General features: G+C 32.2%; 1 protein-coding gene across 1 annotated transcript in view; it reads right to left on the bottom strand.

Annotated features, from left to right (window-relative positions):
* LOC106117641 (5-hydroxytryptamine receptor 1A-alpha) overlaps positions 1–11,735 on the bottom strand; it is a 36,186-nt gene extending 24,451 nt beyond the window's left edge. Inside the window, exon 1 of the mRNA XM_013312030.1 lies at positions 11,424–11,735. Within this exon, the coding sequence (XP_013167484.1) occupies positions 11,424–11,602 (179 nt within the window). The 5' untranslated portion in view covers positions 11,603–11,735. The remainder of the gene's footprint in view (positions 1–11,423) is intronic.
* Positions 11,736–17,230: the final 5,495 nt, after the last annotated feature.

Below are 17,230 nucleotides of genomic sequence, written 5' to 3'. Positions count from 1 at the left end.
CCTAATATACATTTTAAATGTATCGATGAAAAAAAAATCACATTAAGAACTCCTTTTAAATCCGTGTAAATTATCTATAGATACGAATATTTTTTTTAACTTCGTTTCAATTTTTATCTAAACAACACTGGCACACGATAATCTGTACATCACTCTGTTATTACTTCAATTCCATTCTTCGTTCTAAATTTAAATTATGTGACTGGAAAAAGAAAAAAAATATTCCTCAGTCAATAAAAACTATTAAAAAAATCATAACATATTATGGACATGCGTAAATATATTTAACCGAATTTAAAACTGTTTAGGTTAGTTTTCGTCAGCTCAAAGAGAGCGGGTTACCCGATGGAATGCAATAAGTCGAATGTCAGTGAAATTAGAAATGCAAATTGGCACAATCGGCGATTGAACTCGCCCGGCGCCGACTACAATAACCAACTTAAATGGAATATTAAGGACAATGAAGTTACAGTTACAAGAAATATAGCAGCGATATTTCAAATGTTAAATAACATCCTAATATAACAATAATGCCAGAGGAATAGTAGATGCGTTACTGACCTCGAAAAAAACATTTGAGGATCGATTCTGAAAAGTTGCTAATCTATGTCACATAAGATTAATTTACTAAATACCAAACATTATAGAAACCATTCCTTAAACTTCAATTAATGTTCAGATAGTTAAAAAGTAAACTTATTATATTATTTAAATAATAAAGTCCTAGTTTTAATTGACTTAATTTGGACACTACACCTTCGTGATAGTTTTACGTTGCGTGTTCGCTAAACGAGCCTCTTTCAAAACACGTCTCCGGCTCGTTCACAATCGATATACTTCTGTAATGAAACTACATTTAAATTCACTCCAATTGCATTAAATTTCCACCCTCATAACAAATACTGTTGTAAAAAATAATCTATTTCTTTCACAGTATCCATGGCAGTAACATAGTGTAACCTGACCAAAATATAATCCTCGCCATATAGAAAAAAAGAAAAAATTAGAACGCTGAATAGTATGATAAATAAAGAAGCCGATTGAAGCGCCCTTATGTCCGGATTATTTTATTCTGTCAAAATATTATGGATTATCTGGCCGAAAACATTATACCTTTTTTCCAATTAAAAAAATATAGAGATCAAAATGCCTTTAAGAAAATACTGGCCATAAACAATGTTATTTAAAAAAAATGTGACTCGATTTATTCGGTAGCGAATTGAAGATCGAAATTCAAGTGAAAGCAAATTCCATTAAATAGTTGAAGGAATGTTTCGTAATATTTTAAATGGCATTTCATACATGTTGAATATTTGATTGATGTTAGTATTGTTCAATTTGGAAGCGATTTTCGGTCAATAAGAAGTGTGAAAGCAGTAACGTATTGCATAGAAAGTTGAATGTGAGACGTTAGAAACGACACAGACTTACATTAAATGAAATAGAGTACATGATACAACTATTTAAATGTGGTAAAATCATATAAAAAAAACCATGTAAAAGCCTTTGCTTTCACCTTATTAACAAATCTGCCACAAAACTCAAAAAAATTGGATATTTTAAGGATGAAACTAAACAGAACACTTTCGACGTTTAGTCGTTTTTAATTGAGACTGATTTACAGTTGTACCATAACTGCTGGCATTGACATTCAACTTTATAATTACAATTTTATCATATATGTGTGCTAACTCAATCGATTGCTGTCAACGCCTACGTCAATATTTTTTGCACAGATTCATTAACGTCATACGAACGTCACAAATTCATAAATATCTGACATTTGTATTTGACATACTTTAAAACAAATGAAACGCCAATATCAATGGCAGGCGATTAATTCAACAATTAAATTCTTGGAATTAAAAAAAAAGAAATGGAATTGAACAAATCACTGCATTGATATACACATTATCGTGTGCCAGTGTTGTTTAGATAAAAATTTGAAACGAAATTAAAAAAAATCTAGAGTTCCTATTGTCGATTTTTTTTAATCGAAATTTAAAATGTATATTAGAATGTTTCATCATCATCATATTTGAACTGTGAAAACTCAATACAATCTACATCATTAGTTTTAAAATTTAATATACAAAAACTCTAAATGTTTAATCTTTACATAGTTTCATTATAACGTATTAAAACTTAAGGTATTTGTAAAAAACTGTGAGGTTATATAACCGTCCCTTGTCTAAATGGTACACGGAACTTACATAACAACAAGGAAGACCGATTCTAGTTCTGCAACTAACTATAAATATACTGGAAGTCGCTACAGCCGTTCAAACAGCTGAGATATTTTTCAATCGAATTATAAAGGGTAACGCACTTATAAGCATAAATAACGACTTAAATACCAAATTTAAAATAATTACTAAAAGTGTGTTCTGTAAATCGGAACGTCAATAAACAAAATGGCGTGTACTTTGACGTGAATTTAAAAACAAGAAGTAACAACTGAAGCCTTGATAAATATTCAAATGGAATATAGATTACCCATCATTTCGGTGCCGCCATTAAAATATCATCAACTGAATTGAATTTCTTTTGGCCCATCTAAAAATAGTTATCCATTTAGTCTTTTTTTATGCTCGCAGGCAAATTTTGTTAAACCATTCAGCCAAATATTAACTTGTAATCGTACTGGCCACAAATTAAAACATTTAAGTTTATAGATTGTCAAAATATTTTCTTTTTCACTTTTATGCGGGAAGGCAAAGGTTTACAAACTATTCAGCCAAACATCTATTCGTACTGGCTGGAATTAAAAAGTGTACCAGAATTAAAAATTTCTTCATTTGTATGTTTAATTGACTACGTTTTTAAATCACGTAATGGCCGTAAATCTAACATTCCACGCTTCGGTAAAACGCATTCGTAGTTAACGTATGTCATTAAGATAGTGGAAATGTAAAATCTTAGAAAGTCAACTTAGGTTGCTGAGAAATTATTTACATGTAAAAAAACTTTTAAATGTTAAACAGAGAGATTGATTGTACAAAGTGATTTATATAGATATGTACTGTTAAGAATAAGAACTGAAAAACGATCAAAAATAACTACGGTTAAATGAACTATGGAATTTCCAAAACTGATTTTTAAAAACATGTTTCGACGAATCAGAATTCAATAAACAAGAAATATAACATTTTAAAAGCATAACTTTGTATCGTTTTATTTAAATGATGATATAAATTAAGGCAAACCTCAAGGTTTTTACAACTTAACGTGTATTTCCACTAAAGAAACATAAACAAAAACGTATTCTATTTTTGAATAATGTCATTGCACAGGTACTTAACTGCACTGGAAACGTCCAGTAAACTTTTACAAAGAAAATCATATAGAATCGTTAAATATTAATAAATTCATATAATAATATACCTACTATCGATGGAAATTAAATAAAAACAAACTAACAAAGACCCACGACCGGTCAAAGATTACGGAAAATTTTGTACATGAAACAATAGACAAGACAAATCGTTGAAGCGTCAAGTTTATTGAACATTGTTCGATTATCGATTATACCATTCCATGATATAAATAAATGTTTCTTATTGAAATATTGACATTTTATTTGGATAAAAGAAAAAAATATAAAAAAAAAAACAATACGGAAACTTACCAAGGCCATATGACAACGAGATAAACAAATTATTAATCGATTTTAACTGTTAAAATCGAGTTTATATTCGAGACACTATCCTATAACCTATATTCTATTCTTAATTATAAATACTATTATTATAAAAGGATGATTTGACTGTTTATTTGCATTGAATAGGCATCTAAACTGCTGAACCTATTTGAAAAATTCTTTAACTATTTTTTTTTTAATTTCGCATAAAAGTGTCTGGCAACAGTTAGTTTTCCAAGACATATTACTATCTCTTTCTAATAGTGAGATAACAATAAACTAAAAGCCGTAGGCATACTCAATAAGTGACGTCATCTAGATATTGGCCACACATATAATTTTTTATCTGTTCAACAAAAGAGGAAGTATATAAGGAAAATTAAAAGCAATAAACGAAAAGGGAATGATCATTCGATAATACTTGAAAATAAATTCCATTATCAACAACACTTGAAATCAGAATAATCTAGATCTTTGAAGATCTGTAACACATCAGAACTATATAGTTAGGGTCGAGTGGGTAGACAAGATAGTTATCGACATATAGAAAATCTGCACAATGTCTCTGTCAAGGTATAAGTCATGCGTTCGTTATTCAGCAAGTCGGCAATCTCTCGACCTAATTTTAGCACGACCTCAGAGTAATAAATCGAAGTTGACGAAATCCGATCGGCTATAGAGTTGTTGCGTCTTTTTGCAAATTCATCTGTTTCTTATTAGTATATAATTAGTGGCATTGAAATATAGTGATTCTAATACGTGTTCCTTTTAACCATAGACAAACTATATTTAAGCGTCAATAGCCTAATGGTTAAGGGTACGGATTTCCAACAACGAGGACGGGGGTTTGAATCACGCCATTCGACTATTGTCGTAAACCATATCTTAGCACAAGCCTGGAGCTTAGTTGGAATGGTTAAAGAAATATAAGTAAACTAGCGGACCCGACAGACGTTGTCCTGTCTACACGTCTTTAATTCGAATATTATTTAAAATTTGACACTGCAATAGTAGCGCCGTCTGTCGGATCCAATGTAAAACATTCCAAAATCAACAACTACTGATAAATTAAAAATTAATTAAAAAAACATTGTCCAGCGGACAAAATTGTGAATCTAAACCATTCCCAGATCCCCTTGAACACACACGAAAAATTTCATCAAAATCGGTCCAGTCGTTTGAGAGAAGTTCAGTGACATACACACGCACAGAAGAATTATATATATAAAGATTTACAAAAAAAATCTGCTAAAAAAAAATTCCGTTAAATTGGTTCTTCCCATTTACTTACTTAATTACATAAGCTCACCAATATTATTATATATCATACTTAACTCTATTTGGTATTTTTATTACAAAAAATCTCTGAAAAATCTGTAGACTTCGACGTTCCTCAGTTTACATCAGCTATTGTACAATATTAAAAACAAAACTCATCAAAGACGGATCATTCAATTATTCCATTCTACTAATCCAACGATAGCAATGTTGCGCTAAATTTTTACGATCGATTAATGATTTTTATCAACTGCAATCAAGTACTTAATAATGAATTAATATGCCACAAACAGTTCGGAAAATTTACGATAATATTCCACATGACTACTGACAATATACTGTGCAAGAATACAGAGATATATAGACAACAGCTAAAATAAAACTTCATTCATAAACAATCTAGTGGATAGCATTGTATCTTATCTTATATCTTTAAATGAGCAATTCTTGTATATATATAATTGAAATCTCGGAATCGGCTCCAACGATTTTCATAAAATTTAGTATATAGGGGTTTTCGGGGGCGATAAATCGATCTAGCTAGGAATCATTTTTAGATAATGTCATTTTATTCGTGTTTTATCGATAATCAACTTGAACATAAACTTAACTTTTTCTATCGGTAACATCGAAAAATATTATTCATATTTCATCATTTTATTAGTAATTCGTACTTAAATATAATTTCCAAAAAACACAATTTCAAAAAAAAATACCGAGCAATGCTCGATCATCCAGATTTTAGTTTATTAATTAAGAATAGCTCTGGAATATGGCCTAAGTAGTAGGGTAGGTGAACCAGGTTTGGTCCTCCAAACCATTCGTAATTTTAATTGTAGTAAATATTTACATAGTATTAATATTTCTACATAGTATACTAATGATTCAAGTTATTTACGTAATCTTACAATGAATTACATTTACCTACAGTTACAACAGCGTTTGTTCTTGATATAATGGATTCTTCCATTCAATAAAATCAGGGTTGTACAGTAATAAACAAAATGATTTATAATTCCGCGATAACGTTCGCTTGTTAATTTACAAGGATTTATTGTTTATAGAGATGCGAATTATTTCGAGTGTTTTTAGAAATGATATCGGGTCATTGATTGAATGGAATGCTGAGTGAATGAAACCGATCCCTTATTTATTTCATAATTGACCTTGAGGCGACTAAATTGCTTAATTGATGACCCTGCACCCAATCAAACTTTGGACCCACTAACATATTTTGGTAATTATATCAGTATGTAAGATAAAAAATTGAAAACATTGATCCTTCCGTAATTAATATTGGGCGTGAAAATATAGAGCTGTCAAAATTTGTCTATGGTCACAAATCTTTTCTAACAGTGGGCTTCTAAGATCTAAATTCTCGTTTAAAACATATTCTTTATTACGTTGTTTTATGCCGACATTTTGAACTCAGAAACCCCCGATAAGTAACCTGTACGTTACCTTGTTATTATCGTAATAAAGTAACAATTAAATCCTCTTTTGATCTCAAATAAGTTGAAATAATTACTGAATGATTTCCCTCTCAATACATACTCCAGTCCAAAAATAACGAAAACTTCGATACTGTTATAGACAGGGTCGTCTGGAAACCGTGACAAATGGCGCATTTCGTTTTATGTATTTTTGCACGTTATATAGATAGATACACCTTGACATGAACCAATTTATACAATGTTTAGCCAAATCTACAAATTTAACTTTTCCATTTCCGTTGATATTTCTTTCTGGCTGAATGTACTGAACCAAAGTATGTAATTAAAAAAAGTAAAGCAAACGCTGACGTCACAATTACATCTAATTGTTTTTTAATTCTACGTGCAACAGTTTAGCAATCGCTTGAGCGATCCGTTGCCAAAGAGGTTCAATACGCGAGTTGGTACAATTTATAACGTACGCGTTTCGATAGAATTTCCTAATGTCTATTACTATGAAACATGTAATAACATATCTAATCTAAAATAGTACAAGAAATGAAAGTAGCCTCATTATTGTCAATGACCTTGAAATGACTAGATTTAGTTACCTTATATTGTTCTGTCCAAAATTACGTTCACAAATAAAACAAGCACATAAATATTACAAACAATTCTTTAGGCAAGTACATTTTAATTGTTTTATAGCACGATTAGCAATATTTAACTCCGGTGTCACAAATTCTATTATAATTTAAAATATAACCTGCATTTCACTGACGTAACAAACGTCAGTGACAGGTTGCGTTCGGAAACAAAACAAAGGTCGATCAAAGAATGGTAAAAAATATTTCTTGTTTAACGTCAGTGTTTTATCATAGAATAAAATACAAAATGACGTTATTAATATTTTTTTAAAAAAGAATATTGTTAATGTTAAAATTTTCTTTTTTATCAGTAATTAGCGTATCAGAAAGTTAATTTTTTACGCTTTAAATAAAAACTTCTTTATTTTATGATCAAATTCGCTTGGAATTTGAATGACGTGGATATAATTAAAAATATTTTTATAATTTATTATGTGGTTATTTATATAACCAATACAAAACCCTATTTACTTATGCGGAAAAGTAGGTATTCCCAAAGGTTCCAATACAATAATTACACAAATTTAACCTTTATTACTGAAAAACAAAAGTTTTCAAATGGTTTAAACAGTTTATTACTAGGTTAAGTACCGGATAGCAGATTTAAAACAAAAATAATATTATATTCTAGACAGTTATATCCAATTGGCTAAGTACCAATCATTTATGTTCAGGATACTGAGTCATATGATTTGCCACTATCTGTGTGGCAACAGAGCAGGCCTATTCAATATAAACATTAGTGCAAACTGTCAGCAGGTCAGCGAACTCGGTTGTATAGAAAGTGCACTGTGTAATGATAATGCTTACGTATTATGTGATAATAAAATTAGATCATAGGGGACATGCTTGAATGCCACAGTTTATTTTTACTGTTGCATATCATGTTTATATTTATTTATAACTAACTGTCGCCCGCGACTCCATCCGCGTGCAAGAAAAACGAACTAAATCCCAATTAATCCCAAGGAAAAAAAACAATTATTCGTTTTTTTTCTCACGTTTTAAACCTTCCATAGACCTCAATGAAAATAAGACCTCAAGACCATAAGATAAATCTGTTCTGTCGTTCTTGAGTTTTAGCGAAAATAACAAACAGCAATTGATTTTTATATATATAGATATTACTAACAATTGTTTATTGAACTATAACTATGGTTTCTAAATAACTAACGTGTTGAATATAACAACCAAGATATTTACTAAGAGGAACTTTTTTCTATAGAATAAGCTAGCGCTTGACCACGATCTCGCCTGATGTTAAGTGAGGTCGAAAGATGGTACGCGTTAGTTTAGAAAATGCCTATTCACTCTACTCTTTAAATTAAGTTTAATAAAAGTAATCCATTATGAATGGTTGAACATACTAGTTGCCGCTCGCGGCTACGTCCGCGGCGAATTAAAAAAAAAACTCAATAAGTATGTGTTCTTCCAGACTATGTTCTACTTTCCCTTATATTAACATACTAAAATATTATTCGTACTATTTAATATAATTTGAATAGAGTCATAGTCATACTGTTGTGTTCATATTGTGATATTATTTGATCATTGATTACTAACAATATAGACAAACAAACAAACAGTTTAATAAACAATTTATCAGATCATCTGTAAATAAAACAAAATAATATTAAAAAACATTAACTTATCAATAATTTTCGAAGTAAATATTTAATAAGTAATCTATATATATATAAAAGAAAGTCGTGTTAGTTACACTATTTATAACTCAACAACGGCTTTACCGATATGGCTGAAAATTGATGAAGAGGTAGCTTAGAGCCAGGAGACGGACATAGGATACTATTTATTCATTTTTTTTTCGATTTATGCCTTAAAGAGCTGGTTTTTGTTTAACTTATTATACTAATATTATAAATACGAATGTTTAGATGGATGTGATGTGTAGAAAAGAACACATAGGCTACACTAATTAAGTTTTTTAATACATCCACGCGGACGGAGTCGTGGGCGACGGCTAGTTTGAAATAATAAATACGTAGGTCCGACTGACTGACATTCGACAAACGACACGACACTCCAAGCAATACTACAATTCGTAGAACATAAGAATGATCCCTCGTTCGAAATCATTTGTTTAGACTACTGGAAACAATGGAAGAGATGAAAAAGGTTTACAAAATAATTGTTATCCCCCTCATCATTATTACCTATCAGCTCACTACACGTCCCCACTGAGGGGCTTGGAGCCTACCCTAAGTTAGGGGTAACAAGGCCTCAGTCTACCACGCTGAACGCTGTAAGAACGTCGGATAAATGTACATATGTATATCGAAAATAGAAGATCACATTGGTACTTGACGGGATTCGAACTAAGGACGTGCAGATTGCAAGTCAAGTGACCTTGAGCCGATCCAGATATTTGTAAAAACAAAGATAACCATATTTTAACATGTCTTTTGGCAGTGGAAACTCTTGGTAGTGTTCATTTCAGTGCAAGTGAGTCGGTTTCGAAGTATCAAATTATGTTGTCATATACGGAACATGACACCTTGATACTAGTCGGCTACACGCTGGTTGGTTTGCAAGTGTTAAATTGCATGAAGCATTTTGATACTTTTTGATCTTTTATTATATTGTTTAATGTTTTAATACTAAACATATTTATCATGTGTCCTAAATATATAAAATATTTATATCTATACGATAGTGGAAACGGGATTTGGAAGGTTTTTTCGAACGAAAACTAACTTATTCTCGCCGAGAAATCACACTTTGTATAATAAAAATACACTTCCATTGATGCGTAAGAAATTTCTAATTTCCGTTGAGAAATTTAAATTTAATATTTCGTGACAATTTATTTTTTTAATTTATAAGAAACGATAAATTTCGCGTGATCTGCAAATTTAAAAAAAATATATGTTTATGAATATTACACAAATCAACCAAACCGACCTTCTTTAGCGCAATTAAATAAAACTGGCCGGTCTGAATTATGTATAAATCTTGTCGATTAACTAGTGAAAGCGAGGCTTAACTCAATTAAATACATCTCAAATGGTCTTTACCATATCTAAAAAGAGACTGCTCAATAAAAGATTATAAAAAATTGACGTACGGACGTGTTGTCTAAAGATGTCAACAAAAGTTGTCAATTTTAACAGATTAAAAAACTTATAACTATCGTCATTTTGTTTTTATTTAATTTAAAATTTTAATTAGCGAGTTCTATTCGTAAGAGTAATTTTATTCCTTGTCTTTGATAGCTCGTATTATCCTTGAGATATTGTTTATTTATTTGGGATTCCCACAAAATGTGTAATCGTCATGAAGTGTGTAATCACTTAAATGTGTATTACATGTGTATAAAATTAATTACACATTTACCCTTTATTATTTTACGATATTGTTAAATACAATTTAAATTGTTGTATTACGAAAGTTTGTTATTAGCTGAATTATTTTTACAGTTTAAAAAAACAAACATTTAAAAATAGAACAACGTGCGTAAAATTATAATTATTTTTTTACACAATAATTTTTATTTTATTTTACTATCAACATTGATATGGTGAAATTTGTATATTAACTTTTTCTCCACATCTCGGCCCCGAAGTTGGATTACCGTTATAATGTTCAAGTTTCATAGTTTCGTTACTTGATATACGAAGGCGATGCTTTTTGACCTTCTGAGTGACGAAACAAATTGTTTAATCATTGTTTTTTTTGTCTACTTTCAATGCGTTAACTGGGCAAAGTGTTGTAAATTATAAAAGTTAAACTATTTTTTTTTATTTTACTTGTATTAAAATCAGCCATTATTAATTAATAATAAGATTTTAGTGGGATCGTTTGTTCGAATTTCGAACGAATTTTTTCCGTTAATGTTTGACTTTTGAATATAAATTCAATATGGTGAGTTACGATAATAAATCATAAGAAAATGAGTAAAAGGTTACAAGTCTCACAGGTAGACGTACCCTCGGTCGCTAATGGTCTAATAATAATACTAGTATTGGCTCCAAGCCCGGACTATGGATGTGGTTGGGCAAAAAAAACGAGAAACAAAGATCTCTTTTGTCGTCATCTTTCAATGTTTAACTTTTCCATACAATTTTTTACAAACACGCTGAGAAGGATTTATTTATAGTTTCTTGCTTTCATAGACTATTAATTTATACATCGAAATATTGCTTCAAGTGAAAGTTAGGTTAAGTTAAGGTTACTAAGAATTGTACGCAACGTTAGTTACACTGTTATTTCTAATAAAAAATACCTTTGTGTTTTAATAGAAGGTCTAAACATTTCAATTAATTAAACTAGATGATTCAACAATGAATTTTGCATCAAATTTAGAAACCCGTTCGCCTCGCTAACGATGTTACTTCCATATCCTGTATACGACCTTAAAATACAACCAAACTTAACAGAGCGAAACATAACAAGTTGCAAACTCACCGATTGGAAATAGTCCTTAAACCGGGTCGTCGACAGAAGACCAGCAACGCCAAGGAATTGGCCGCAGTGGACACTATGAAAAGTGCAAGCAGCAAGATTTCTTCGACTAGCCGGTCTTTAGATTCCATCCCCTCTGACATTAAAGCACGTCCAGGAGAAATAGATGCCGATAGATCCATTCAAAAGTCATCACTAAACACTTTAACACTACGCACACCTAACACTTTCAGTTCAATTTATAACTGCAGTTTAGTTTCGCGTAAAGTTTTGAGAACACGCTGATCAAGTCGACCGCGTCTTTCTCGCTCGGCTGTCGTGTGACAACTGAATTTGAACGGACAACGGGCTTGCGGGCTTGCGGCGTTCGACGGTAACCCCCACCATTCGATGCTTTGATAACATCGCGGTAGACGATTCCCAACCTTGTTTTCTAGGACTTTAGTAACTCGAAGAATGCAAACTTAATGTTTACATCTTGTAATTTGGTACTCTCCCTTGACAACCGGAGTGTTGTTTGACCGTATGTTATACGAGATCAGTGCTTACGAGTTTTCGATTCGAATACTAGAAGCTTCACATTTGTATTTAAGTCAGTTTCAAAGTCTTTCTGTGACTTTTTAGTCTTAATTTTATTGCAAAAACTTAAATATTATATTAAAGTCTTAAACATAAATAGGAAGAAAACTATTTCAAATTGTTTTGTCTTTCTTTTTTACTACAACACTTATTTTATCTTTTATATGCTATTTATGACAATAATTTACAAGATATTGTCGTATTTTGGAATCATTTTAACAGCACATTGACTTTAGCGTTTTTTAGAAATCTAAAATCACGTCAAAATGAGTAATAGACTAATTAAAGAAAAAATACTCCTTTTCAAAGCTCTGCTTTAATGAGGGCGTTGACAAAGTTTTGGCGCGGCTGGGCGATGTCTACGGATGATCTCATTTGGCGTTTTATACCACGCCCGATAAAATGCGCGGGAATGTCGTCCCTATTATCATTTTGATGATGTCCAAGCTTGTACTAAAATGTTTTATAGAGTCTCTATCTAAAAATAAATTGTTTATTTATTATTAAAATTTAATGCGTAAATTTTATTCGAATATAATATTTAATAATTAAAATATAATCTAATATAGCATTATAATTGTTATGTAAGCGCTTGCACTATGCGTAAATAGGAACGCTCGGCTGCGTCCGACCTATACGAAAGGTGACGTCATTAAAGACAGTACACTGAGCAACCGTTGTTATGATTACTCTACATACTTAGCAGTGGCGACGAGGATGGGTATACCCACGCTGCAAAGCACAAGCAAGGAATGTAAAGGTTTACATAAATATATAGATGTAGGAATTCAGTTTTTAATGACAAAACAACATACATCGTTAAGATTCAGATTCATTTTATCATTAAAAAATCAAGCTCAGAAAACAAATATTGTCAACTTTCCTTATTCGCGATCCCGTTACACGCATTTTCAACATTCCCGGGCAAATTGTAGACAAATTATACATTGTCTGTTAACGGTAAGGGAACGTACCCATACTAAGTGACCCGTTTAGAGGGGGGTGTCCTTAAAATACTACGGTCATTCACAGGCTCAGATTCTAGTCACGTAGTCTTTAGTTGTTTTTTTTCATACATCATAATTCACTAGTAATTTAAGTATGCATGCAGTCTTATGCTATAAAGAAGAGTATGGGCCAATTTTGTTTTTCAATTTTTGCCTGTGAAATAATAAAAAATCACAATTATGAATTACTACGTAAAAACTAAAGGGGTCTTGGCATGTACTACGAGTGGTCACCGAGGGGAGGGAGGGGTCAAAAAAACTAAAAAAATAGGTCACGTAGTGTGGGTATGTTCCCTAAGGTATATGGGGATATGCTGAACAATATTTAGGTAATATTTAAGGTTCGAAGTCTATATATTACGCGGCAAAAACCTCGTGTGAATGTTATGAGGCGGTGGTGTCGTATTTCAAGATGTGTCATGTTATGGCGCACGTGTATTCACTGGGTTATTTAGGTGAATAAGCTATAGTATACTTCCACGTGCAACTAACTGCTGAACTGCACGCGAAATCGAATCATTGTGAATGGATTATAGCATCATAGGTGCTAGAGTTGTTTTAGTGCTAACGATCGTTTGCTAATTAAGTTCATTTTTGTTTGCATTTAATCTAGTTAATAACTATTTGAAAGTGAAATATATTTTGTGATTTTAAATTTAGAGTATTTTTAGTGACTTTCTTTATGTGTGAAGTTAACAAAGTACCAGTGTTGGTATTTTTTGTTTTTAAATTCATGTGTATGCTCGCTGTTTGTGCCCGGCTTCGCTTGCGAGTTAACAACAATATAGTACCATAAAAATAACATTTTACATTTTTCAAAATATATAAAATCTCTCACTTTTTCGGTTAATATAATATGAATCAAAAGAATTATTCAAACTTTCGTGAGACATTATAATAACCTGATATATAAAAACGGCTAAACACTCACGTATATTCGTCCGGTGGCGGCACCGACTAGTTTCGAGCCCATCGGGGGCCCTTCATCAGGATGAGTGTTACTGGTATTATTTCGCGGACGTCAGTGAGCGACGGGCCGCGTCCGTTTAGTGAATCAAAAGAAATTCTGAATTTAAATGTAAATAGTAAAGGTCTGAATAAATATGTTGTCTTGAGCCTTATAATTTACGAAAGGGATGAAGTTGGGACGATCTGTGGCCATCTCGAGCATCGTGAGAGTGGATGTTGTCCATGCAACTACGATTTATATTAAAAAAATTATAATTCGTATAGTTTTTTTTTAAATAAATCACAGTAATTTTCATTGATCTACATTAAAAATAGATATTTTCCATCACAAATTGTTATTAAAAAATCTTTTCCATGAGATAATTAATAGTTTTTTCCTGACTCATAAATTAACGAGTGTTTCCTAAAACCGGATATATTTCTATCAAAATACGTAACATAATTGTCTTAGTAATTAAGACATAACATCATCGGATTTTAAGACGAACTGGGGTTTAATTTGTGACGTTGAAAGATTTCAAACTAGTATCATCTATAGTCTAGGGTACCGGATTCGGGGGGATCCGGCACCCGAGACTAAGGTTCGACCTCCTCTATAGAGGGAGCTGCCTCGGCAGCTGACGCAGGCGGGGTTGCGGACGAAAGTGAAATCGTGCCCGTGACCCCGCCATCATGCGCTTAGGAACAGAGGGGTTTAGTGGGTATGCTTCCCATCTTAAAGAAAATCCCACATAACTACCGTGACCCCCACGGGGCACGGAGTATGCATAAAGCATTACCTTCTGAAAAAAAAAGTGTCATCGATAGTAGAGGTAAAGCGGGAATTTTTGCTTAAGGAAATTTGACATTATTGACATTATTGAGCGGGCTAAAATATATCAGATTGATACAGGGTGAGTTAATTTAAATATCGACATTCAATTATTATTTATACTATTAATTTCACTTGTTTATTCACAAGAATTCTCTACAAGCAGAGTATTGTTGCCAGTCTCTAACAAGTTTAAACAGAACCATAAACACTTGACATTGGCCCAATCCGGTGAGGGGGAGCCATAAACAAGAAACAGAACAGTATACTATCAATTCAATCGAACGCCCTTCAGTATATATCAATTTTTTGTTAATATTTTGTAAGATTACGTGGTTGGTTAGAGGGTGAGGAACCTTATATTTATGAGTGAATCCAAATATCCCCACTTCTCCTCCTCCTACTTTAATACATGTCTATACAAATATTATAAAGCGAAAGAGTTTGTTTAAACGCGTTAATCTCAGGAACTACTTGTCCGATTTGAAAAATTCTTTTTTTGTTGGATACTCCATCTATAGAGGAATATAGGCTATAACACGATACGACCAATAGTTTTTTTTAATTCCGCAAGATCGGAGTCGCGGGCGACAGCTAGTTATAAGATATTACGATAAAATATAAACGTAATACATAGCTGCGGTTAATGTTACGTAAGTCTGTCGATTCCATGCATTTCATAGTTCAGTACGTTGCTCAATTGATTATGTTCAATATTCATATTACAGATTAACAGATCAACTTGTCTTGTTAGTATGGAGAAGTAGAACTAATTTTTAATTAAAAAAAAATGCACACACCAGCCAGCATCATTTTTCGATAAAAACAAAAACGCGGTAAAAAGTAACCTCTATTTAAAGTGGCCATATATAATATTTATAAAACATAATTTTTCTTAACGGATTAATTCGAAATTTAAAAATATGTTATCATGAGTCTATCCCTGTCTTTCTGTTGGATAAAATAGAGACAAGAATATATTTTTCAATAATTGTTACGGTAATAGAAATCCACTTCGATATCAGAGACATAAGTCTGTTTTCTTTAACTCGATACCAAATGACCCAAACTCATTACCCTGGTAATGTTTACCTTTTGATACATCTAATGATTAACCACATTTGTAACTCTTAAACCAAAAGCTTACTCCATTAAGTATAATTTACTTCTTATCAAATACATTATCCTTTTAAACGTGTTGTTTAGCACGTCTCCTTGTAATAGTGGATACGTGTCGGAAGACATTTTTGTTTTCTATCAAAAAACTTTTAGCGTAATGAGTCTGAGTTGAGAGCGTCGGTGGCTCAGTGGGTCAAGCACTTGCAATCTGCAGGTCCTGGGTTCGAATCCCGCCATGCACCAATGTGTTTTTCGATTTACATATGTACATTTATCCGACGTTCTTACGGTGAAGGAAAACATCGTGATGCAACCTGCACATATCTGAGAAGAAATTCAAAGATATGTGTGAAGTCAACCAACCCGCACTTGGCCAGTGGACGTATAGTGAGCTGATGATGATGATGAATGAGTCTCTACATCTTTATGCACAGGACATAAAGTTATAGGATGAATTGTAGAATCATAATTAAAAAAATATTTTGACCTTACCAGGACTGACTAAAATAACCTTATAGTTTTATTAAAAACTAGTGGTCGCTCGCGACTCCGTCTGCGTGATATTAAAAAATAACTTACCTAATGATTAGCCTATGTGTTCTTCCACACTGTGCTTCACATCTATGCCAAATTTCATAGATATCCGTTCAGCTGTTCTTAAGATACCTTCAAACAAACATCCATTTATGTAAAAATTCGCATTTATAATATTTTTTTATATCATAAGGGTAACAAACGAGCGAGCGGCCACCTGAAATCGCTGAAATAGCGAAGTGACCGTTGCCCATAGAAATACGCAATTGCATATACGTTGCCTACCTTTAATCGACGGGGGAGAGGATGCACAGAAAGAAAATATTTCCATGCATCCTCTCATCCGGAAAGTCTACTTCCACTTCCCATTCTTTTCTTATAAGAAAAAGGAGGGAAGGGAAAGAGGACTATGCTCATTATATAAATATTAGTAAGATGTCCATTTCGATCAAAATGCTTTGTCATCATCAGCTCACTATATGTCCCCACCGAGGGGCTCGGAGCCTACCCTAAGTTAAGGGTGACTAGGCCATAGTCAACCACGCTGGCCAAGTAAGGGTTGGTTGACAAATGCTTTGTATTGGAACTAAATGTAGGTACTTTTAACGTACAATCCGTTACGTGGAAACAATTGTTTGCTGTAAATTAAAAACATAAAGGCAAAAGATAGCAAAAAAAAAAGATAAATTAAAATTAATTATGTACACTTTATTGCATATTTCATACGTAAAAATAAGGTGTAATTTATTCGATACAATGTTAATTGTTTCATTGCGAACCGTTACGGTGCG

The sequence above is a fragment of the Papilio xuthus genome, unplaced genomic scaffold, assembly GCF_000836235.2.
Source record: "Papilio xuthus unplaced genomic scaffold, Pxut_1.1 DF827679.1, whole genome shotgun sequence".
Lineage (NCBI taxonomy): Eukaryota > Metazoa > Arthropoda > Insecta > Lepidoptera > Papilionidae > Papilio > Papilio xuthus.
Note: the sequence above shows the minus strand (reverse complement) of the source record. Positions and strands in the feature narration are given on the sequence as shown.